Here is a 25,291-nt window from a genome sequence, read left to right on the forward strand (position 1 = left end):
AATAAACTAACTTTCCTTATCTAACTGACGCTCTAATGATTCTAAGAACTCTAAAATTCCTCTTACAGTTTCAAGATTTCTATTTTTTCTTTATAGTTGAAATCAATTGACTATGAGGATCTCTTCTCAAGGAACCTTCACACAATCTTTGAACTTCCAATAGACGAATAGAGTTAGAATTTTTAGAAAAAAATAAAAAATAATAATAAAATATCATTAAAATAAAATTTTAAAATTTTAGAAAGATAAAACTTATTAGATAACTAAACATCTAATTAGAAAATTCTAATTATACTGTTGATATTTTTAAAATAAAATAATAAAGTATCATTATCTAAAACACTTATCGCATATAATTCTTGATGGTTTTGTAGCTGACCCAACAAGTTATAATACAATTCTCACTTTTCTCTAAACAAATTATCTATAATACCGTGTTTCATGAAGGAAATTTAATAGCTAAAGGCTACATGCAGAACTCCATCTATAATGTGAATTTCTTATGTTTTCTTTGAATTTTGAAGGCATAACCCTTAACATTTTTTATCAGTCAGGAACATGAAATGACAATAAATTAACATCAAACAATATTTAGCTTCAAAAGGGCCACAGGTCACCCCAGATAGATCTTTTGGCCTGATGATGCAAGGTAGGGTTCTTGCTCTTTGTGACGACAATACGATCATATGAACCCTCTGAGGCATCCTTTTTGGTGGATCTGCACACATTCATTGTGACCTGTCTGCCCCTTCTGACAGGCATGAAGACAATCCTGCCCCAGCCACCTCCAAGATCAGCACTAGCTCTCTCTTCTCTCCTTTCGTAGTCATTGTCACTATCATCATCACCGTCAGTTTCCACAGCATCCGAATCATAACTTACAGCGTTAACTACTTCACAAGAAGTGTCACCAGTTTCCAAATCATCTGCTGCATCAGCTACTTCATGAAGAGTATCATCAGCTTGTTGTAACTTCATCCAGTCCTCTGAAAAATTGACAAATAAATAATAATCAAAAAAACATTAGTTTACAATCTCAAAAACCCTTTCCTGTATACCATGCAAAGGAAGCTTGTTTGGAAGCTTGTTTGCTACTAACAAATCATACAATATGTTCTGTTTCAAAGCATTCTAGGAAAAAGTTAGCATAAAGGCAAACATGTACCATAGTCAATTTCAAGATCCTCTGGATTTCTTTTTGCATGCTGCTCCTTCAGAGTCTCAAATTCCACACCCTCAAGGGGCCAAGGTTCCCTGGTGTGAGGGATGGGTAAAAAGAACAGAGTTATAAAGGATGAAACATTTATGCCTCAAAGATATGGATTTATCCTATTCAATAATCAGGGTAGGAAGGATCAGAAAGTGTTCCTTCTTTTAAGTAGAAATTGTGACCATAAGAAATATCCATAAAAAAAATGAAATCAAAACAGAAATTAATTGGAAAATATTAAGAGATACATGTCAACAAGAGATCATGCCATTAGTCTTGTTATATTTTCATGAAAAAAAGATATCTGCAATTTTTTCATCAAGAGTTTAAATTTGACACATTGTTAACATAAAGATTTTTATATTATTAACTAATTAGAAATTATCCTAAATGTGGTTTTGAAAGTAATTTATTACAAAAGTTATCAACCTTACTACCACACATGACAATCCATCATCATGATAGTATGAAAAAGTTTTACTAATTAAATTATTTTCTTCTATTCTATTTAGTATCTACATTGATTTAGTTCCAGAATGAAAGATTTAATTAAAACACTTGCCTTGGCCTTGGTCCACGTCTAAAAACAACATAGGAAAATTTCTCATCTTCAAAACCACGTAAAGGATCACCCTTTGAACGCTGTAATGGCGAAATTTAACAGCAATAAATTGCTTATGCTAATCCTTGTTGAAATCACAGGAAAAGGTGAAACTAGGAATGTAAGAAGAAACATAATTCCTTCCAGTACAGAAAGAAAAATATGAATTACACAGAAACCTTGTAGGCACGTTGCGATGAAGTCCTCTCTAAGCGTTGAACAAAATGACAATATTTTCCAGATTTTACCAGCGGACAAATCCCATCATGAGGACACTGCATGCAGAAGATTCACCAGAAAAGAGAATAAGAATGGGGCAGGCAGAAATTGAAGAAAAATGAGTTGTAAAACTAAAATAATTGGAAAAGATGTTGAGTAAAACTGTAATATACTTACAGGGGCAACCACGAACGCACCAGACTTCTGAGTGATCAAATCTTTACAAACTTCATTATTCTTACGAGATGCTTTACGATATTTCTACAAAAACAGCAAATTTCATGCTTAGTAAGAATAAAATATAGAAGGAGAAAGGCAACTATGATGCCTAAATACAGAATAGAAAGATTATTTATTATTGTTCATTTTTTCACAAAAGTAGTAAATTTACTCTTTCTTCCATCCATAATATGTGAGATCTCATCTGAGCAATAATATTAGATCCATGAGGCGTTCCTGGTTCAACCAAGACCTACAAGAATTAAATTTCACAAACGGAGATAACATTAGATATAAGATTCAAAAGAATTAAACACAATATCATGAATTCGAAGGGGCTCCCATCATTCCTTTTTAAAGAACTCTTTGAAAAAATTAACAGACATTTTTCTTTGCTCCTACCACTCCTTTTCCGCTATAATTTTGTTTTACTTAACTTAAATGCTAAAACAACACCAAGTTAATAAGTAACATTATTTATAGACAATCTCTCTTTCACATAACAATGAAAGTATTAGCAAGAAACCATACCAGAAGATCACTTGTTAGATCCCAAAGTTGGCGAACTATGGTTATTCGATCCTTTATTGATGGAATCTCTCCAAGAACATAAGACTTCAGCCAATAAAACAGATTGGTAGCAATTAGCATCAATTTACAATAAATACATGATCCTTCCAACATTACAAGAAATGCATATCGGGTTGTACAATAAAGCAATAAACTGAAGGGCTGAACAATTTAATTTATTTGAACCAAAATGTAAAAGTTGAATGGAATGAAAAAACAGCTGAAATCTGAAGATATGAAGCATACAGGAAGAGCCGATTATCTTCTAGTTCAATGAATTAGATAAGTAAACTATTAGATCTTCAAATCCATCTAACACATCTGCACGTCAATCAGAATTTCATGCATATAACACGATATGCATAACATAATAAAATTAAATGTGGGTAAGTTATAGATGGATTATACAATGTTCTTTCGTTTTAGTTTTTGGCAGTAAACATTATGTGGTAAGATACTTAAGACAATTATTGATTTTGATTCACAATATGTAACACGTGCAATTCTTTTCTACAAGAATAATTTTATTTTAGCACACTGGCCCCAGACAAAGCAGACCACCTAAACAAATCCAACATGATTTAATTTTTTTACTGAAGTCCATTACATTTTATCCTTGAAATAATTTCATGCTTTTCCAGAATAAAGTTGGCTTATTTTCATCTTTTAAAGTCACAAACTAAGTTAAAAAGTGCATACCATGATTCTATTAAATGTAAAATCCAAAAGAATAAACTTACAGCAATTACAAGGTCATGCCCTCTGTCTGATTTACCAATACTTTTAGAAAGGGCTTGAATGCTATCATAGCTATGAATAAGTGGCAAATTCTTGAGACCTAGTATATAACCAACAGCAGAAAAAATTCAAAGTCACCACTTATTGAACAGCTTTAACTTTTCTCGGGAAGTTCAAAAAGGCAAAGATTTCCAATATCAATCTTAAACAAGAAAATTCACCTATAATTCAATACAGGCATAGAATTCTGTAAAGGAAAAATCCTGGAACACACAGACAATGGTATGCACTGATCCAGCACTGACTGGAATGACTTAGGCACCCATTACAAGAATAAGTATATCCATTTCATTCATAATGATGAACCAAACATAGGAAGACAAGTTCAACTATTTCTTTCACAAATTTTAAAGTCTTCTAATTAAACTAATAATTTTCCCCCATAAATAGAAAAACTCACCCTTACAATAGGGATGACAATGGAGGGTGGCAGGTGCAAGTTTCACTTTCCCATCCTCATCCCCTAAGTAAAAATTCATCTCCATCCCAGTCCCTATATCCAACGGGTGTAAAAGTTTTGTTCAATTCCCGTTCTCATAAGGTTATGGGTATACCCATACCTGCCCCCTTACTGTTCCAAATATTAATTAAATATTTTTTTTACAAAAAATAAAAAATCACAACAAAGGAAATTATCAAGGACTCAATATCAAAGGATACACATTTTCTTTCTTCCAATGTCAAAATTAAGAAAGAAATTATAATTGCACAAATCTCAAATCAGAGTGTCAAATAGCTATTGGATAAAGGTCAAATAATAAACTAAAGGTATGTTTAGTAATTTAAAACAAGAATGAGTATGAGAACAGAGACGGGAATTGGAATGGGTATGGGGACAGTACGAATATATATGTACTCATCTCCATACCCAATTGAAAAACTACGGTATCATCCCTACTCATGCCCATACCCGGTCAATGTGAAGATTCTCTGTCACAGAACAATTTTAGACAATACTCACAAGAATGGTTTCATATGTCATATGTACCTAACAATTTTTCTTTTTTGTTTTCAACTTTCCCTTTTCAATTATATTCACCTTTAGAGTAGAAAAACCAGCATGTTTTAAGTAAGATTAGCATTACTTCCTCTAACAACAGCTTGAAGTTGAAATCATCATCAATTATTGAGCTATGAAGGTTTTAAGAAATAACTTTTCAGCAAAAGAAAAGCTGGCCAAACTGGCAGCAGTTCTATCACTTGTTAGGTGGTTACTAGTTAAAGATCCCTAACTCTTGAAAAATGACTTCCCAATCTCCGACTTAAATAACTCCTCTCAGTCATGACTCAATGTTATATATGAAAACCCCATAACTTTTAACAAGAGGGATCCTAATTTATCAATCAAAATTCTATATAATAAGACAAATTATATACATACATACATACATACATACATATATATATATATATATATATATATATATATATATATATATATATATATATATATATATATATATATATATATATATATATATATATATATATATATATATATCATGAAACAGCTGTTTATTTTCTTCAGTTCACATGAGAGATCACACAAAATACAAATACCATAGCAGCAGCATCTGAAACATAGCCTTTATATATACAATGAAATAACTCTATTACTGTCCTTGCTTAAGTACATAATTTTCTCTTCCCTTTCCTGTAAGTTTGGAAGAAAGGATTTGTTTCTGCAATCTTGAAATTTTTTATCTTAAGTTCATTGAATATAAAGACTACTGAACTTCTAATCAAGTCTAATAAAATATTCAAACTTTTACATGTTGAACAAAGAAGTTTGCCAAAAGTACCAGCACTCAAAGTTGAAAATAATCAAAGACTGTGTGTGCAGCACTATTGTGCATTTAACATTTCTAGCATGTGCTGCACCCCCAACCTGACAATTATATTTCCAGTATAGCATGATCTAATTACTCATCCAAGGATGCATCCGGATATGGAAAGGATAAGAAAATAATCACACTTAATCTACAAAAGTTCCCTAATAATAATCTAGCTTGTTTAAGATTTATGTCAAATGACAAGGAATTAGGTAGTCAAAAAACAATAAGCAAAATATGCAATTATGTTCTGTTCCATGATTTCCAAAAAAACATTTAAATGTACACTTAATGTAGAGGTGTTGCTCTTCCAGCCTCCTCCTAAAATATAATATGCTTTATTGTCAAATTGAAAGCAATAATAAGTCTATCACTTTTAAAGAAGATTACCACCATTTACCTTGTACAAGGCTCCGACCTGCACGCTGCATTGATTGTGATGGTTCTATTAAATTAACTTTCTCCAAAGATTTTGGCCAAACTTCTTGTAGTGCCCTACATCATAAGATTTGAAAGGCAACAAAAAAGTTCAATAACATCATAAAAATTCATATCATCAAAGTTAACCATTCACCAGAACAAAGTTCAAGAATATATTACCAGAAAGCTGAACCAGTCCCGGCACCAAAATCTAATACCTTAGATGGGGAGAAACCAGGAAGCCTTCTGCGAACCTAAAAAGGAAATTTTGTTGAGCTTAACTTCAAGCCAACATTTTATTTAAGACTGAAAGACCTTCAATGCAGTATTCATTAAAATAAAAAGTTAAAATTGAAAATATAAGTCAAGGAAATTTATGATTCACAACAATAACAATTGTCTTGTCCCACTTGATCCATACTTTAAAAATATTAAATAACATAGCAGATCCTCAACCTACATGATACATTTTGGAAATTAAGTGGAGAAAAAAAGAGAGCAAGATGAATAAGAAGACACGCTAATCCCACATATTAAGGAATCTAATCATTTATTCACTCTGTCGTGTTGAATTCACTTGAATTGGTTAAGTTTAGACAGACTTTTTCCTATAGTTCTTGTGTCGACCTAAACAACCCCTTCCCTCTAAGAAACACTTTCATCAGTATCCTAATGTTTCCTCCATACATATCATGTTCATGGATGTACTCAAAAGCATTGTCGACTTATTCGTTTTCCTTTCTGTTTCCGTCATTTATTTTATGAAGGAAAAGGTTAACATAAAACAAGTAACCCAAAATCCCACTTCACCTGGTTATTCATAACTTTTAACAACAATTACTTAACGGTAAATTATTCCTTGTTTTTCTTTATATTTTTTCCTTGATATTCTACCTCTTTAAGTACTCTGTAACAAGCAGAGTAAACAGCAGGCATTCTAGAAGCCACATAAGCAATTGTCTCATCATCTCTATACATGAGACCAATGTCCCCATAAGAGCTCGTAATCTTCCAACGTTTTGATTGTTCGAGAGACTTTAAAGGGTCTTCAACTATCTTCTTTGCTGTGGTGCTTGCCAACTGTAGATTGACATCCTTGATTTGATTAAATGATTGAGACAGTCTCAAGACTTTACTCTTCATATATGGCTCCTCCTGCTCTATAATCCCAAGACCAACATGAACACTTGCAATCACACAAATGTGAAAATATAAAGATATATATTGCAGATATGAAGAGAAAATAAGAACCAACAAAATAAAAGGACCTTTAAGGTATTTTTTAATAGCACGACGGAGACGGACAGGAATAACAAGGCAGCGCTCTGATTGTTTGGCTGCATAGCGAAGGGCTTCAGGGTTGACAAGTTTTTGTGCAGTTTCAGCTATTGTCTGGGTAGCCATGCTGACCCAGGATTTAGCAAACCTCTTTGTGGTCCAAGCAATCACGTTCCTGTATTACTGTGAACTTAGTAAGTTAGCAACAGATTTAATAAACACTGAACAGAAATTAAATTAAAACAAAAAATCTCATCCAAGCATCACAAAAATAAAATCCAAACAAACAAGACTTAATCAAAATCATAATATTTGTTCATGCCAATTCTTTTGATTTTCTGATTTCCATCTTTTCTAAGGAAGAATGGAATTCTAGAAACAAATATTCATAACCCAATCTGTTCTCTCACCTGAAAAGATTATTTTCATCATTCTGTTCAGATGTTTCAGAATTTTCAACTCTGTATAAAAGTGAAGTTCCTAAAATAGAACTGGGTGCAACTTATAATCCAACTTTACTTGGCAATAGATCCTAAATAGATCAACAGCCACCAAAAGAGGGGCGAGGACAACATCCACCAAGTAACCATACGGGTTTAATCCTCTAGTTACTGTGTAGTCCCTACATCCACCAAGTAACTATAGAGATTTAATACACGTGGTGTATAGAAGAGAAATGGAATCAGGGCCTAAACCTAAACATTTTCAGCACCATACTTAAGCAAAATATCTGCAAAATCTTCAGTGACAAATTTTACCAAACAGCTTATGAGCAAAACTTAACCAACTCGTTCTTTCTTTTTAACTTAATTTCGCAGCACCATGGAGAAATGGAGGTGCGTGTGTAACATGAAAAGGGCGAGTGACTAACCACTGGTATACTCTGGATTCAAGACTTAAGGAAGAGATTTAGTTTTGCTGGTATTTTACTTGTTCAAAGCATCGAAATTTTTCGTTTCTCTAATAACCCAATTGATACTAAGTGAATGAAGATTTGAGTAACCAATTATATTAAATCCCAGAAGAGAAAAACAATTACCTTAGCTTTGTGGGTGGATGGAAGGAAAAGTTGATGGTGCCGCTGGGTGTGGCGGAAGAGACGAAGGAGCTACGATGAAAAACCCCTCGAAAACCCCGTTGTTTCTCTTTTCCTTTTCATTATTATTACGGATAAATGTATAAATTCTATAACAAAGTTATCAACATTTATTTCATACATAATATAACGTTCAATAATGAAATTATGTTTATATTTTTAATTTTTGATCATATTATATCAACCATATATAATACAACTTCTTATATAATATTTAACGTTTTAAGTTACTTCATGCATAAACTAAGTCAAATGTTAAAAAGAGTAATCAATAATACTTGACGAAAAATAAATTAAAAAATTGTTTAATTAATTATAGTTTGTGGAAGCAAAATATTTTATTATTTAAATTAATTTTCAAATTTTAATTTAAAATAAAGTGAGTCATTAAGAGTATCTCTAATAAGATTATAACAATAACCATAATTCCCAAAACCCAATTGCATGAGATGTTTAAATTTAAAATATCATATTACAGATAAAAAAAAATTAAGTTCTAAACAAAATGAAATATGACTAAAAATTTATCAAAACATGTGTTTTATGTAAGACTCTTCTCTTAAAATAAAAAATTATAATAAGATTTTTAAAATAATATGTCACAAAACACATGAAACAAAATAAAACTTTAAGATCGTTATTAGAGATTAACTAAAACAACGTAATTGTAATTAATTAATATAACTTAATAATATTCCTCCTTAGGTAAGTAAATATGTAATTAAAATTTATTGAAAATTGAATATCTATAACTATTATAAAGGAATCCTTTTTATGTACACAATTGTATTTTAATATTACTCTTTTGAGTGACTTTTTTCTAAATTTAATCCTTTTTATTTGACTATTTTTTTAATTTTAGTTATTTTTTAAAATAAAATAATTATTTACAATAAAAATATAAAAATTATTTATATTTACTTTTATAAATATAATAATAATAATTTTTTGTCATATATGCATAATATGTGTTTTTACTAGTAATTATTAAATAACTATTTTTTTGTAATTTTCAATATATTTAAAAAGTATGAAATTCTAATTAGTGTTAATTGTATTTCTCGTATATTTTTAGTTTGTGTAAAGTGATAGAGTTTTTTTGCTTTTTACATATAAACTCTTTATATTTAATTGTTCTATCATTTAAATAAATATTAGGATAAAAGAAATGATAATTGCAATTTTGTTGGAAAACCAAAATAAAAGTAATTGCACAAGGTGAATTAAGACATCCTCCAAGCCAAACAATGCCCTTGCCATTTTACCTTTAAAGTACTTTATTCATCTGATTTGGGACTTGATCTCTGCAGTAACCTCTCTTCTAATGTTTAGCTTATAAACAAGCTAACAAGGTTGAGCTAGGGCCAAAACAAGGAGGAATTCAAAGCTAACCTAGTTTTGGAGTGACATTATTTTTAGCATCCTACGTGATGACGAAGTGACACTATTTTTAGCTTATCCTACGTGATGACGGACTTTATGCCTCAAGTCTTTTTCTCCTCTCATTTTAGACAAATTTAACTATGTATATGGTTCTAAATATTGAAATTCAAATCAAAGTCAATTAAGGTTCAAAGCAAGTCCACTCATTATAAAAAAAAAAATGAAATTATCAAAAAACAAAATCTCGATAATAGTGAAATTTTATTAGTGAAATGAAATTTTCAATGAAAAAATCAATAAAAAAATTTATCAATAATTATTGATAACCATATTAAATTAGTAATTATTGCCTTTCAGACTTTTTCTTTTTTGATGTCATATGCTCTATCCATGACTCAAGCACATTCAAGATAAGTTAGAGTTATATGCAAAGTGAAGCAAAGCACTTTCTTTAGAGCTATCATGAAGTGATTCCAAACCTTATATTAAAAGTCAAGTAATTTAGGATTTCTTTTTAGGCCTTGTATTAAGGGTCAAGTAGTGTATGGTTTGTAAACCTAGCTTGATGAAGGGTGTCCCACCTTGAGGCATGATGGCCACATGGCAAACTCTTAGTGAAGAGTTTTTTTACAAAGATAGTGGTCTTGTGTCATTTTCTAAGTGGATAAACTTTTTCTAAAGTGAATTGTCAGATGACACTTTAAGAGTGGAGAGATTTTAGGGTTTTGGTCTACTTTGGAGACACATTCCTCTATAAATAGAGGTGTCTCTGCCCTTGTACAATCACTTGGAGAATTCAGAATATTATGCTGTCAAAATATTTGAGCAACCATATCTTGTTCCAAGTCAAGGTTGGAGCATCCCTTGAGGTCCCTTTAGTCATCCTTCTCTAGAGTTAGTCCAATCTCTTAAGAGATCCATCAAACAATTTCATTCCATCACAAATACTCACCAAAACCGTGAGCACCACCCCCAAAACCGTGAGGTTCACCACCATATCCATAGCTTTTGCGCCACTTCCACCTCCTTAGCTTCATCTTCTTGCTTTGGTCCAATGTGGCTTGAGGAGGACGTTATCATTTCTCCTCCTTTTTGTTCTCCTATGATTTACCTTCATTGTTCTTTGATTCTGTCTCATTTTCTTCATTCCTTCTTCTTCATCTGATTCTTCTTCTCACTTGTATTTAATAGCATGTCCAATTAGATTTAACTGGAATTTTGGTAATCATTTTAACAACAAATTTATCAACAAATTTTTAAAAGAATTCAATTAATGACGAATTTTACCATTAAATGGTCAAGACCCAAAATAAATAGCGCGAATTTTGACATCTATTTTACTGATAGATTACTAAAACATCCAATTACTAACAAATTTTAATCGATGAATTCATTATTGATGAAAATATTCGTCTAAATTTTTGACAAATCCATTACCCACCAAAATATTCATCGATAATAAAAATTCTAAAATTCATTAGTATACCTTATTTTATAAAAGAACTTTTACTCATATGTAAAATTCTTCCGATAAATACAAAATTACCTATAGTGACTTATGTCTCTATGAAATTCTAGAAAAATTCAAGAAGGAAGTGCATCTATGCAATTTTTACAAGACTAAGAAGAAAAGGAAAATACTAATATTCTACTTTTCAAATTAAGAAAGTGTTTTTCTTTGAGGTTTGATAATGTTGTCGTTGACGCGATCAAATTAATACTACTAAACTATAGCAACTTCAATATTGTTAAGATAATAGCCAACAAAATAAAAAGGGCAAATTCAACCCTAAATCATCTCCTAACAAACACACGAAATTCATTTTTAACAAATTAGTTCTTATAAAAACTATACAAAAGGGTTAGTAAAACAAAAACAATAAAGAAGTTAAAGATCATATAACAGATTAAGGAACAAAATAACAAAAAATAGAAAGAAATAAATTTATTAAAATATTTAAAAAGATAAAAACAATGATAAAGAAAATAGGTTGATTTTACTACATTTTCAAAATACGATTCATCATTGGTTATCAAAAGATTATTGTTCAATTAATTATTGTCTTAGATTTTCAAATTAATCAATGTAAATTCTCAATTAATTTTTTGGCATTGTCACTCTTAACCAAAGTACATTCTCAATTAAATATTACCATGTCTAATCATGTATATATTTTCACCTCTTATATAAAGTAAAAAGTTAATTAACCAAAGTACTAATTCTTGTTAAATTTTTTACCACTAATTAAAGAACATTCTCAATTATTGGCAAAACTCCATTCAATTACATGAAAGTTTCTAACTTTAATCAAAGTAAATTCTCAGTTAAAAATAAAAACATTTGGACTCATATGATTGATATGTTATGTAGATTTAACACCATGTTAATTTGCTATAATGTAAAAATCATTACTTTTACTTGATTAAGAAGCAAAAGATAGATAAAAATCACAACAAAAATAAAAAAGAACAAACAAATTTATTCATTTAATCTCATAATCCAATTAAGAAATTACATCAGAATCAACCACAGACTTAACACTCCATGAAATGTAGAAATAACATGAAAACAAAAGAAGAGAGGATATAGAACATCAGAGAAGAGAGAGAAGACGAAATTTGAACCCCCAAAGGGTTCCTAAGCTCTCTAATGTGTTTCCCTGTGTCTCTTTACAGAGAATTTGAATTGGACTTTTCAGACTTTCTATTATTGTAATATTCTTTATGATAATGTAATATTCTCCAAATATCTTTTAAATAATTCAATATCTTTAAGATATATTTGATTGTTGCAGAGATCTAAAAATATTTAAGAAGATATTTACTAGATTTAAAAAAGATTTAGCAAATATTATCTTTTTATTTATTGATATAGTTAAATAAGGTAATTATTTAACAATATCAAATAAAATATATTAAGATATATTTTCTCCAAATCATCTTTAATCATAAATATTTATGAATTATCAAAACTCTTTTAGTAGAAAAAATACAGAAAATCATAAGATCCAATTTTTGTTGTTTGTTTCTTCTTCTTGGTTTAGTCAAATTTCTTCACTTTTTCATGTTATATATCCTTGGATTGACTTCTTGTCGTCTTGATTATTTTCTATTCTTGGATTTATCTTTAAGGTGTCGTAACACTTTAACCAATTTTTTTTCACACCTCCATGAGCTACACTAACACACCTCAAAATATCCAAAGATCATTTATTCAACTAAAAAACTATTTTTATCATGTTTTTGTATCTCATACTCAATAAACTCAATTATAACAAATCGTAAATAAAATGTTCTATTAAAGTACAAAAACTAATTAAGAATCCAATATTAAAAGATAAATAAGGATATAAATATGCCCTGATCAATGTCTCATCTTCTTTTATCCTTTTAGCCATGACTTTAGTGGTTAAATGGTTTTCACGTCATATACAAGCATTTGTGAGTGGTATAATAGGATTCCAATAAAAGGTAGAATGATATCATATTAATTAGTGAGTTTAAATCTAAATCGTCAATACAAGACTAACCTATAAAATAAAGAATGTACCAAGTTATATATGGCAATTTGGTATCATTTGTAACCAACGTAGAAGCCCTAAAAAAGTATGAAAGTGAAAAGGATGGCTATGTTAGTAATAATGAGAAACAAGCTTTAGTTAACATGTCTTATAGACGGTGAGGTTTATGGTGGTTCTTAAAAGATGAGGTGGAGAAGATGATGAAACACGAGGTGTTGACATCATGGAAGAGGATGCAAAAGGCCATGAAAATCTCATCATACTTGTAGTTGAGCTTCTCCAACATGGATGTTGTAGCACATTATGATAACAAAATTTACTATTTAGTTGGCAACGTGAATGCTCTCGAACAAATTGAGAATAATGAATAAATTTTAATTATTTATTTAATTACATAAAAAGTATTTATTTTAAAATATATATATATATATATATATATATATATATATATATATATATATATTAATGACTTAATAAGTATTTATATATACTTAATTAGTATTTTGGACTCAATATTCAAGGACTTGATTCAATGTGATGACTTAATTTATTTTGTTCTCAATTTAATCATAGTTTTAATTAAAAAGTTCAATGTAATCATTTTCATTAAATTTATGTTAACACTATTTAAAAGATTATCACTTGTGAATTTTTAAGAATTTTTTTCTGGTTTTTTTTTTCTTCCTTCTCCACTTTTCACCATCCTTCCCTTTTTCCCTCTCTTTTCCACTGTCAACCTTCCACCATCCTTTTCCCTTCTCCCTATAGTTTCGTAAAATCTTTATGGAACAAGAATTTACGAGGTAGAACTCTGAAACTCCGATGAGATAATCGATAATTATTTTGTGACTTTGATGGGTAAAAACGAGAGAATTTTTTCTACAATTTCAAATGGAAGATATTGGAAAATATTGGGAGACAATGTTTGAGGTTGTGAGATGCCTCTAAGACTCTTAGATATATATAGTGTTTGGATTTTGACCATTAGGAAATGAAGAATTGAAATTGTAATGGAAAAAAAATAAGAATGATTGGTTCTCATGTTTCAAGCAATGATCGACCAAATTTTGATGAAAAAAATGTGAGGACATTAGGGATTTTTTTTTTATTGCTGAACAACTCGCATCAAATTAATGATGTTACGTACCATAAACGTTACCGCGATTGCAAACACCAAATTGTGTTGCAAAGTCTTCTTTTCTATCAATATTGTATTAGACATCTAATTGTCTCATTTGATTCTTCTTTTCTGCAGATAAACTCTCTTCGTTAACACCTCTCTCTATGAAGAAACGTTGTTATACAAGTTGAAAGATTATGGAGAGGAGAAGGAAAAGAAGGAAAAATGGTGGTGGAAGGTGGATGGAGAAAAAGAGAGGGAGAAAGTGAAAAAGATTGGTGGAAGATGATGATGATGATGGTGATGATGGAGAAAGATGGACAGAAAAAAAAAAACTAACACGTGATGTTATTAATTTAATGAAAATGATCAAATTATTGTTTTTAAATAAAATAAAGATTAAAATGAGAAAAAAAGTTTAAAATTGAATCAACCACACAAATATTAGAAAATAATGAAATACCTCATATCAAATTCATATTGCGATATAGGTAATCTGGAAAAAAAATTAAAAGCTCTATGGTTCAAGATTTCATACGCAAAAATACATAAAGGAATTTATTGTCGCCACGATCATATTGGTCTTCTTCACGTCTTCCCCTCTACACGTATGATTATATCAAATCTTCTCACTCAGTTCACTCTAACGAATAGTCAATGAAAAGTAAAACTATTAAAAAATATGTTAAGAAACCCAATAAACACCATATATCCCATCACGTTATATAACGTAAGAAAATTCATCAAGCAAATAATTTCACTAGACACAGTTACATGCATCCCTAGGTAAAATAAAACATGATGGCACCTAATAAATTGATAGAACGATTCATGAAAAAAGTTCGTACTTATATAGAAGTTCATTAAATCATTCTTACTCCATCACCATTCCAAAGAAAATAAAAAAGATTAAACTACACGAATCCACGAATCTGTGTTCTAAATTACTAAAATTAAAAAAAAGAAAAATTGTTTCCTACCAAAACCAAGAAATTTACATCATCCTTAACACTACCACCTTCTCTTTCCTCAGAACACAACCCTAGTCTATTTCACTCCTCCTTAAGTACCCTAATTGCACAAGAAAATAAAATTTTCTACCTCCTAATAACAATAACCCTAATGAAATTATAACAATTCTAAGAATATCATATAATAAATACATGGAAAATGAATCCCATTTTAAACTATGAATCTCATCACATATTAAAGATTAATGTGGCATTTATAATTGTAACTACAATTTAAAACCTTTACACATAATCTAAAAGATTCAACCTTTTCTGACAAGCCTGATATTAAACCCTAACGAAGAACAGACTAAGTTCAGGCCCGTTATTATTTCCATCAGGCATCATCATGTAATAAGTCTCAGAGTCTTTAGACCCAATCACTCGTTCAAAATGTGCCCTCATGTATAAGAGTTCACCATCATGAGGATCTGCAATCTCATTGGGAAGAACACCAACAGCCACAGACACTGCATGCAACAATTGCATCACGTTCAAGTCATCATCTGTAGGCTCTCTCTTCACCCCATAACCCGTTTTCTTCCCATTGCAAAACAATGTCCAAATGGGTTCATCGATGATCTTAATCTTCTCGTTGTTGTGAGAATGTTTCTCACACTCTAACGCTATCCTATTTAGCCCCATTTCCATTTCTTGGAGCACTTTCCCTGTGGGGATAGCCAGCTCCAAGAGCAGGAACGGTTGGCAATTGGGGTTTGTTTGGAATGCAAGGTTTACCCTGGCTTTCCGGTGCCCGAATAGGGTTCCGGTGATCCTTGTGCCACCATGGATGTGCACCTCGCTGCCACGGCTTCTCATAACTGTTGGCATCTTGCATGACGGCGCGATGATGGGAAGAGATCGGAAAACCGATCGGAACCTTCGATAGAGCTTGTTGGACTTGGAATCGCGTTTGCTCTTAGTGTTTGCCGGTTGAAGTGAGATGGACATGCGAAGGGGAGGAGAGGGTTTTTCCATGGTTGCTTCATTGGATAACAATGGCGGTGGAGGTGGTGGTGGTATTGACAATGGTGATGATAGCAGTGATGTCATTGATGTTTCTGGGAAGACAATGGAATCAGGTGCAGAGGAAACTTTTGTTGTTTGGTTTGAGAAAATTAAGGATGAAGGTTTGGTGGGCTTATGCAGAAAAAAGTGTTTTGATTTATACGAAGAAAACTTCATTGTGGGGTGCACGTTGAGGTTTGGTGGCTGTTCATTTCTATGAAGGTTTGAAAACACTTGTTGCTTTTATCTTTCATTTTTGTGTCAGCTTTTATGTTTAATTATTTAGTTTAGGTTTTGCATGTTAGTTTCTGAAGATAATTGAGAGAGAGTAATGAATTTGTTTGGATCGTTGAACAATGGGATTAAAAATAGGTAAAATTAATGTCGTGTGTTGGTTAATTCTCTTCTGGATTTTTCAGAAGTTTTAATTTTAGTTTCTTAATGGTTATCTGATTTTCTGTTTTTTTTATCCAACTGGAATAACTAGTTGCACACTCAGTGATTTACCAGATTAATTGCTTCAATATATCGCGCATATATATTATACTAGTTTTTGTCGAAATTAATTATCAGCTATAATCGACTTTGTGCTTTATAGAGTACTTTGAGTTAGATTTATTGGTAGAAATAGTTTCTAATTTTTTTATATCACTTGTCACATTTTATAATTTTCTCTATTTCTTTATTTCTTTATTTTAAGTAAGTGTTTTTTTAGGTTTAATGTCTCACCAGGTCCCTATTTTTATCCAGAATATAAAATAGTTCTCTTTTTTTTCGGCATCTCAATTAAGTCTTTATTTTTGTAAAATTGAATCAAATAGGACCTTTCTCTCAAATTGAGATGACGCCGTTAAGAAAGGTATGCTGACAGTGTAATTTTTATTATGTGGCATTAAAAACGTGACTGAATTATATTTTTTTAATTTTTGAGACATTAAACCTTTTTTTTAATATAATTTGTGTTAAAAGAAAATAATTAACTTTAGTTTTTTTTTTCTTTGTCACCCATTCAAAAAATTGAAAACACTCTTTTAATTAATGTTATTCTATTGTATCAATTATATATTTTTATTATTTTCTTTTTCTATTTGTACAATATGATAGTTTGGTTAACTTTAGACTAGACTGTCCAAACGGTTAATCATACCATAAATATAACCATGTATTATTTCCATGTGACTGTAATTAATAAGCTGAATGATCAGTCCACATACAAATTACTTCTAACATTGATCAATCTAAAACAAAGTATGATTATTATCAAGTGAGTCATAATTAAACTATCACTTATCCAAAATTCATTCCAAATCTATAAATACATATTTAAGATAAAGAAATAGGTAATGACCCATTAATTGCTTAAGCAATCAAATATTTATTGATTTTGATATCGAAGTACCTTCTCTAAGTAACTTTCTAACATAACATACGAACGATAATTGAGGACGAACATCTAGATCCTTTTACAACTTATATCACACTAATCCGTATGTTAATCTCGACCGCACCTCCAAAACACTATTTCTTTTAGTCTAATTCAAACAAAGTTGATGTCAAGACAAACTTGCCATATGTAATAACTTAATTTTGAATAATAATATAAAACTATTTATAAGGTGAGTCCATTTTCATTTATTTATTTATGAGTGTTTGAGTTAAATTTAGTAACATATTTCGATCCCTTTGATCTCAGTTATTAAAACAAAAGTATCCGCTCAACATTTATGTCTTTTTTTTTCCTGGGAAAATATATTCTGCTCACATACATTAACCTCTCGTGATCTACATATGTTTTTTATTTCAGAGGAGATTGAGTTTTCTTTTTTCATTTGAAAGATAATATTTATCTCAAATATTAAGAACCAAAAGCATAACTAAAATTTATAAAACATTCAACTATTTTATTTCATCTTATTTATTTGTTTATTACATCATTTATTATATTCATTATATTTTATATTTTATTTTCACTTCTTATTTATATGCTTCAATATATAAACTGATAAGTAATTGTCAAATATAGAATGGGTTAGTTTAATCTATTTGGACTTCATCTTTGAAAGTAGATATAATCATATCACTTAAAAACAAATCCCACCTCGTGATGACAGGTTTATCTATCCAAAAGAAAGAAGGAAAAAAATATTTGTTAGATAAAATTAATTTAAATAGAAAAATTAATTAAGAATACAGACCATTTCAATAATTTAGTGTAAATTTTATTTTATTTTTATTAATGTTAGAAAAATTAAGCTTTCAATGTGAACTTGATTAAATGAGAAGATAGAGTTGATTTTTTTCATTTTAAATTTGAAAAATGTTTAATTAAATTGAGCGAGAGTTTTTTTTATTTAAATATTATTTTTTATTACTAGAGAAATTTAATTTATAATATGACAATGATTAAACGAGAGTGTAAAAGGTTGATTTTAATTTTAAACTTAAATATTTAATTAAAATTAAAGTTAAAATGGTTAAGTAATGTTTTAAATAATAAATTTTATTTTATGTATATATTATATTTTTCTAAAAAATTGAATATTTGAATAATAAAATTGACCTCTCGTTTCCTCTCGAAATTGTGAAGCTTGATGTAGTACTAAGAAAATATATGTGTTATTCTGAAGAATCAAGAATTTACAAAACGCACGTGTTTTACGAGAATATTGCTAGAGTGTATTGAAATTTGGGATAATAATATTCTAAAATTGTAATAAAAATAATTATTTGAGTGTATCATATAAAAATAGACTAAACATTGAAAAAAAAAAGTTTTCAATTTTTAATTTTTTAATAATTTTTTTATTTTTAAATAATTAATAATATCACTGACAAAAACGAATTAAGTATTGTGAAGTTTGACCTAAGTGCCTCTAATAATCAAATCAAATCTGAGTTTAGAGTTTCCAAAATTGTATGCGCAATTTTAGACATAGTTGAATACACGTGCCCGCACCAGAACATTTTCATTATATTCTACGATCTTTCCTCTTTTTCTTTTTTTCCTTTTAAACAAATTCTTCGATCTGGTGTTGAAAGGGACTGAATTTCTAATTTTATATTAAAAAATTAAAATCAATTGAAAATATTGTGATAATATTAATAATGTGTGGTGAAATAAAGTCACACAAACTAGATAATTAAATTTTGGATGATAAAGGTTTGGTTATATATAGAAATTTATCCTGTATTTTTTTTCCATATTATTAGTGAATAAAGTTATCACATTTTTATAAAAATAAATTATGTAGATTAACTAAAAAACACCTTCTCTAAAAGTATAAGCTCAAATATATAAAACTATATTCTAAAGCCTAAATTCCGTGCAAAGTATCTACGAGTTACGTAATATGATATCCATAACAATTGGATGGATAAAAAAACACTTAAATTTTAAATATTTTCCGTTTATTGGTGCAAGCATTTTTAGTATGAATTATTTTGTAATCTTAATCACAAGGAAGATTATTCACGAATTTATTTGTGAGGATCAAGTGATTTTAATTTTTGTTTTGGAATCCTTATTTTTAAAAAGAAAATCTATACTTTCCATAACAATCTTAACTTATATCAAACATATCCTAAATAAATTTTCATAATGTCAGACATTAATCTAGCTAAACGTCAGATATATTGAGTTTTGTATGCAATGGTAGTTGTGTTTAATTTATTAGAATTGAAAATATTGGGCATTAGTGGTTATATATATTAAGATCAAAGTAACTAAAAGCCTTTAAATTATTCATATTTTATTATTAGTATTTTCAATCTTCATTGACAATTTAACATGGAATAAATTAAATGACAAACTAAAACAAATCTGAAAGCAATTTAATTAATATGGATCCTCCAAAGTGTCTCAGAACTCACAAGTAATCAAAACATATACAAAAGTCAACCTTTTGAAATCAAGTTTATTTAAGAAGAAAAAAATGATATTGTTTCCCATCATTTTTTTCTTTCCTCAGATTTTAGCATACAATAATTTTATCCCCCCAAAAAAAAGAACGGGAAATTGAACACTTCTTGAAGTCAATGTAAATATAAATAAAAAGGTAAATTTGCCTTATTTTTAAATTGTGAAATTAATCCATAGTGGACACCCACAAATCCTTTCTAATATGTTAGGCATGTTACATCTTCCATTTACTTTCCAAGCATTTTCTTCCATTTTTTTTCAACCATTTTGTAAGAAGAAAGTCATATTATGATATTACAGAATATGCCAATACTTTCTAGGGACGTTACTAATTATTTCAACTCCATTGCTAAGTTGTTATAAAATATAAAATTAATAAAAGAGCAATGAATGCATTTGTTCTTCTGCTTCATCAATTCAATCATTTTCACTAAAGAAAAATACTCAAGGAATCTGAGAATCCTGAACTGACCCCATCTTTGCTTCTTCCTAGTTGATCAGTTCAATCATACATTCTAATCAAAATTGAACTCATGGCTAGAGCCAGCTATCGATAGAAGCTGCAGAACACAAGTGCAAAAGCATATGTACATGGAGATATCAGAAGCCAAAACTAGGGAAAATTCCTTGCCACTTTAAGGGGTTGCATAATTACAGGAAATTAGTTTTTCTACTTTTTTTTTTGGTTTAGATACTAGGAAGCAGCTACAAAAACATCATTTAACTAAACTCAAGCATGAATGACTTCTTAGAGGATCTTCATGGCAATATATGATTCTCTGCTTTACATGTTCATCCTTGGAACCTATGCATGTGCAGGTAACTTTTCTGGGTGAGGAGAATGAGATTTTTGTGTCACATCCAAGGCTTTTGAGCTTTGTTCTTGAAGAACTTTACTTCCAGTAACTTCTCGCTTCATGTTAACTAGTGTTGTAAAAGGGATATCTAGTATGTTAATTTCCATCTTGTTGAACATGAGGTTTGCAACTGCCCTGTCAACAATGTTGGTCTCTGATTCCATTGGTTTCTTGTCCACAGACCTGCAACATTTCAACCAAGGGTTTTCATCTTTTAAGTATTTAGTGGAAAGCCAGAACTGTATACTATTATTATGTGGACTTGTGTTGTATTTAGCACCACCAATACTCCTTGTCTCACAGAGTTACAGAAGAATGAACTGGTATGCAAAAATTTGACTAGAGAATAGAATTATCTTTGATTCATAATATTCCAATATGCAGAATATGCTCTTAAACAACGGTAAAACCATATTTCATGCCGAAAAAGAAGTATAGAAGGAGTAAGAGTTCAATTTGTGATGAGTAGTTTCAGGCCAAACCAAGCAGAAGTTTATGCTATCATCCAAATCAACAAAGAGTAACTGTTTCGGCATCAAAAGAACATAACAGGCTTGCAACATAAGTATAACATGTACCTCATGGTTTCATTGTAAACTGAGTGTGGCATTTCTTGATGCATGTTAAGATCTCCATCCAAGTTCTCTACTGCATGCTGTTTTGTATTTTTGGCAAGGCGAAACAGGGCATCTCGGAAGCAGATGCGAGTCTTTTCTGTGAACTAATCATGATTGATAGGGAGAAAAAGTTACCAACAAGTATCATTGCATGATAAATGCTAGTAATACACTTTTTTTCATCACACTATTTGTTATTTAGTGAAATCCACGAGTCTCACTAGATAGGGAGTGAGATTGCGTTATTTAGTTTGGAATATAGACTTCAAGCAATGATAGAGTATGTTGAAAATAAGTGTGTTAGTAGCATTTCTTATTATTGCATTTAGTCATGCCAGTAACTTCAGTTCTCAGTCACAAACCTGTGCAACTAACATCTCAAAGCCCAGCAGTGTACATTCCTCAAGGGATAACTTCTCAGGCATGATCTTGTCTCCATTAGACTGCTCAAAAGGGTCCAAGATTTTGATCGTACGTGCCTTTAAGAGAAAAAAAAATTACATTGCAATTAGAATTTGTATGCAAATTAGTTCTGTTAGTTTAAATGACATGTCCAATCATGACTTACTTTATATCTCCACAAAATACTACACAAACAAGAAATACTAGTACACTACAGGTATAGTTACTTCTCTTTTTTCTGCCTTTCCATGATGTCAACTTCCTAAGGTTAAACAAAAGAAATTGTTGGATAACATGGTTTCTGCTAGAGTAAAAATTTGAGAAGCAATACTTAAAAGCACAGCAAAGTTTGTAAACATAAAAGTGTCTCCACAATACAGAAGTTAACATTGTTCGAAATTTAGATACACTTCCTAAACTCTGCTGGTACTTTCTCAAATCAGAAATAGAGTTTCACCTCAATATTAGTGTAGTAAAAATAAGAATTAAAGGATTATGCAGATTGCCTAGCTGAACTTCGGTTCCGATTAGAGAACAAGGCCAATAACACTTGGAAAACTGTATCCAAGTTTTGTCCATACCAATTATAGTTTGTTGCATGCAATACATGTTACTGCATAACAATTGAGTTTCACAGCACATACATGACAATTTTGATATGATTACAACTTCTTCACTGACTACAAATTTATGATTCGGAAACACTATTCAAGTACTAAACAAAAGGTAATTATTACCTCTATATCCAGGCAATCCTTAGAGTCAGAGTTGCAAGAAACAAACCCTGAAGCTGCAACATCTTTGTGCACTGCATCTGATAGAGAAATAACTAATTAGTAGCTTGTACATCCATATAATAAATATTTTTTAATTACTTGTTCACACATTAAAACGTATTGATCACCGTTGGTGTTGCTGCTTGGGTTCTCAGGATAAAGGAAAGATTTGTGAAGGTTTTCAACACAGGTAAAATCTTCAAGTACAGAATCCCTGCATTATGAGAAACATGTGAAGACTGTCAGACAAAATATGGTCACATGAATTGGAATAACTTCATGCTTATGGTAAGAAAGTGAATATTGAATGTCTGTATTGATTTACATATGTAATGAAAAAGTAAAAAAAGAATTTTCATTCTAGAATTATTAAAGAAAATAGAGCCCTTACCATGCTATAACAGGTTCATTCTTATAGAGTTCTGGGAACAAATAAGTATGATAGTGTTAGTCTGTACTGGCTCTAATCATTATGATAAATATGGTGAAATTTGCAATCAAAAAACACCACAGAGAAATTCATTTTGTACTGGACTTGATACAGTGCAAGAATGTTTGAGATGCTACATGATTTCATTATCATACAGGCATAAAACCAAGAATCTTAGTCCCAGAAGTTACGCTTGTACAAGAAAAAGTCATCCACATGTTCGAAAGTCGATAGGTCTTGAAGCTCGTATTTGGACTGACGATCACACGAGAGTGCTGTTTGTTGAAATTGCTCAGACAATCCTCCACACACACTTGAGCTGCTAGATTGATCTTTGTCTTGTAGATAAGGGTCAAACTCAATTTCATCTTTGAAACTTTTATCAATGAAATTGAATTCTACCTCTGTCTCTTCTGTGTTCTTGGTCAAATACTCCTCAGTTGAATTAAGGCATTCAGGTGCTTTTATTCCCCATTCTGACCAACACCCTGCTGAAGAATACCTTTCCAGTAAATCTTCTTGATCTTTTGGTAAAAAATATTCACCATTTTCACATCCATAGTACAAATCCATGCCAAATAGTCTGTATAATGTTCAAAATGTTTGAAGATTAGCAAGTAAAAGATGCCCTTTTCAAATGGAAATATGCTGAATTTATTGACTCAGACAAACAAAAATTAGGTATGATGATCAATAGTTTTCATGAGTTTCCCTTCAATTATAAATAAAATCCTTAGTCTTTACCCTTCCCTGTCTTTATCAAAGAATGAAATCCCACTTCATTTAACCCTTCAAAATGTTGGAAAAAACAAAAAAAAAAAGGAAAAAACTGCGAAAGTTAGAAACTTGATGAAACTAGCACTAATCACCATATATCTTTGACACCCTCATAGAAAATGAAAAGAGAAAAACAGAAAAACTTCCTCTAAACTGTTGAATTTCCTTAAATTCATCGAGAAAACTTTTTCACATATAATAATCGAAAGAGGGGTTGAAAAGAACATACCTTTCTATGGCTTATGAAGCGAGAGAATCAGACTTCTGATTGATGAAAACAAACCAACCCAGTTGGAGATTACAGTACTCAGTGACAAACAAAACAAAAACTTGGTAAGAAGTTTAGTAGGGTTCACAGAATTTTGAGTGACAAACAAAACAAAACTTGGCAAGAGGTTTGCGGGGTTCACAGAAAATTTTCGGTTCTGAAGGGTGTGGTTTTGAGTGATCAAGTGACAAGTTTCATTTGATAAACAGTTTTAAGAAAGGCTTAATATATAGCGAGTTGAAGTACCATTTTGTGCTAATCTTCTGAGAGACAGTTGTGAGCAAGCAAAAAGGAAGAAAGATAGAGACTTTTTATGAGTTTGTGGCTGAGAATGTTTTGGTGCCGAGATTTGTGGCCTAAAGTTCTCCATCTAAAACTGAATCCTTATTGGCCAGGTCCATTTCAGCATTTGAGATTTGAGCATGTGGCAGTGGTAGCCTCAAAAGTAGACCCCAAGTTTAGAACTTTTTAGCTGCAAAATCCCGGTAGATGCCTTAAAGATCACATTCTCAACATGCCCTTTATCGATTTATTAATGTAAAAGTTAGAGTTGCCAAAACATTTTATGGATTTGAGGTGAAATAAAATTTAAGCCAATTATTTTTTATTTTTACAATCCGAATTAAATCAATTCAATGGAAAAACATTAAGTTCAGTTCAGATTAATTGGATCTCTTACTAAATAAATGTTTTTTATTTTTATTTTGAGGTAAAAGTATAATTCTAGGCAAAAGCATACTGTAATCTTGTTATTAAAAATATGTAAATAACATATTTTTTTTATAATTAATTTTTAAAAACTAGATAGCAAAAAGTATAAAAATGAATAAAATATTGTACCATAACATTTTGTGCATGATAATTATTAATACAAAAATCATTATTAATTTGATTTGGATTTATTGAATTTATAAATCACAAATTCCATGTTCCAACTAATAACCACAGATTGTATTGGTT

The 25,291-nt window shown here is 30.3% G+C and overlaps 3 protein-coding genes across 6 annotated transcripts; all 3 read right to left on the reverse strand.

Moving 5' to 3' along the window:
* Positions 1-330: 330 nt before the first annotated feature.
* On the reverse strand, positions 331-8,335 carry LOC124835965 (copper ion binding / methyltransferase). Of its 4 annotated transcripts, none has more exons than XM_088111020.1 (13): positions 8,187-8,335; positions 7,138-7,330; positions 6,764-7,024; positions 6,050-6,123; positions 5,850-5,944; positions 3,560-3,657; positions 2,781-2,864; positions 2,422-2,502; positions 2,208-2,291; positions 1,991-2,086; positions 1,773-1,852; positions 1,166-1,254; positions 331-986 (listed from the first exon to the last, which is right to left on the reverse strand). In XM_088111020.1, the coding sequence occupies exons 2-13, from the start codon at positions 7,210-7,212 to the stop codon at positions 598-600; spliced, it is 1,506 nt and encodes a 501-aa protein (XP_087967146.1). In that variant the 5' UTR covers positions 7,213-7,330; positions 8,187-8,335; the 3' UTR covers positions 331-597. The 4 variants fall into 4 exon arrangements, with proteins under 4 accessions (XP_087967146.1, XP_047166970.1, XP_047166971.1 ...); XM_047311014.2 differs by having other exon boundaries at positions 6,764-7,029; XM_047311015.2 differs by having other exon boundaries at positions 7,138-7,322; positions 8,187-8,316.
* Positions 8,336-15,505: 7,170 nt separating this feature from the next.
* On the reverse strand, positions 15,506-16,401 carry LOC124835970 (MIZU-KUSSEI-like protein (Protein of unknown function, DUF617)). Its single transcript, XM_047311022.2, has one exon. The coding sequence runs from the start codon at positions 16,328-16,330 to the stop codon at positions 15,566-15,568; it is 765 nt and encodes a 254-aa protein (XP_047166978.2). The 5' UTR covers positions 16,331-16,401; the 3' UTR covers positions 15,506-15,565.
* Positions 16,402-20,804: 4,403 nt separating this feature from the next.
* Positions 20,805-24,623, reverse strand: LOC124835967 (protein LNK3-like). The gene is made up of 8 exons (XM_088111096.1): positions 24,293-24,623; positions 23,478-23,869; positions 23,248-23,278; positions 22,985-23,070; positions 22,818-22,894; positions 22,041-22,157; positions 21,640-21,782; positions 20,805-21,244 (listed from the first exon to the last, which is right to left on the reverse strand). The coding sequence occupies exons 2-8, from the start codon at positions 23,857-23,859 to the stop codon at positions 21,010-21,012; spliced, it is 1,071 nt and encodes a 356-aa protein (XP_087967222.1). The 5' UTR covers positions 23,860-23,869; positions 24,293-24,623; the 3' UTR covers positions 20,805-21,009.
* Positions 24,624-25,291: the final 668 nt, after the last annotated feature.

The sequence above is a fragment of the Vigna umbellata genome, chromosome 3 (assembly GCF_029865625.1).
Source record: "Vigna umbellata cultivar VRB3 chromosome 3, Vumbellata_1.0, whole genome shotgun sequence".
In the NCBI taxonomy this organism is placed as follows: domain Eukaryota; kingdom Viridiplantae; phylum Streptophyta; class Magnoliopsida; order Fabales; family Fabaceae; genus Vigna; species Vigna umbellata.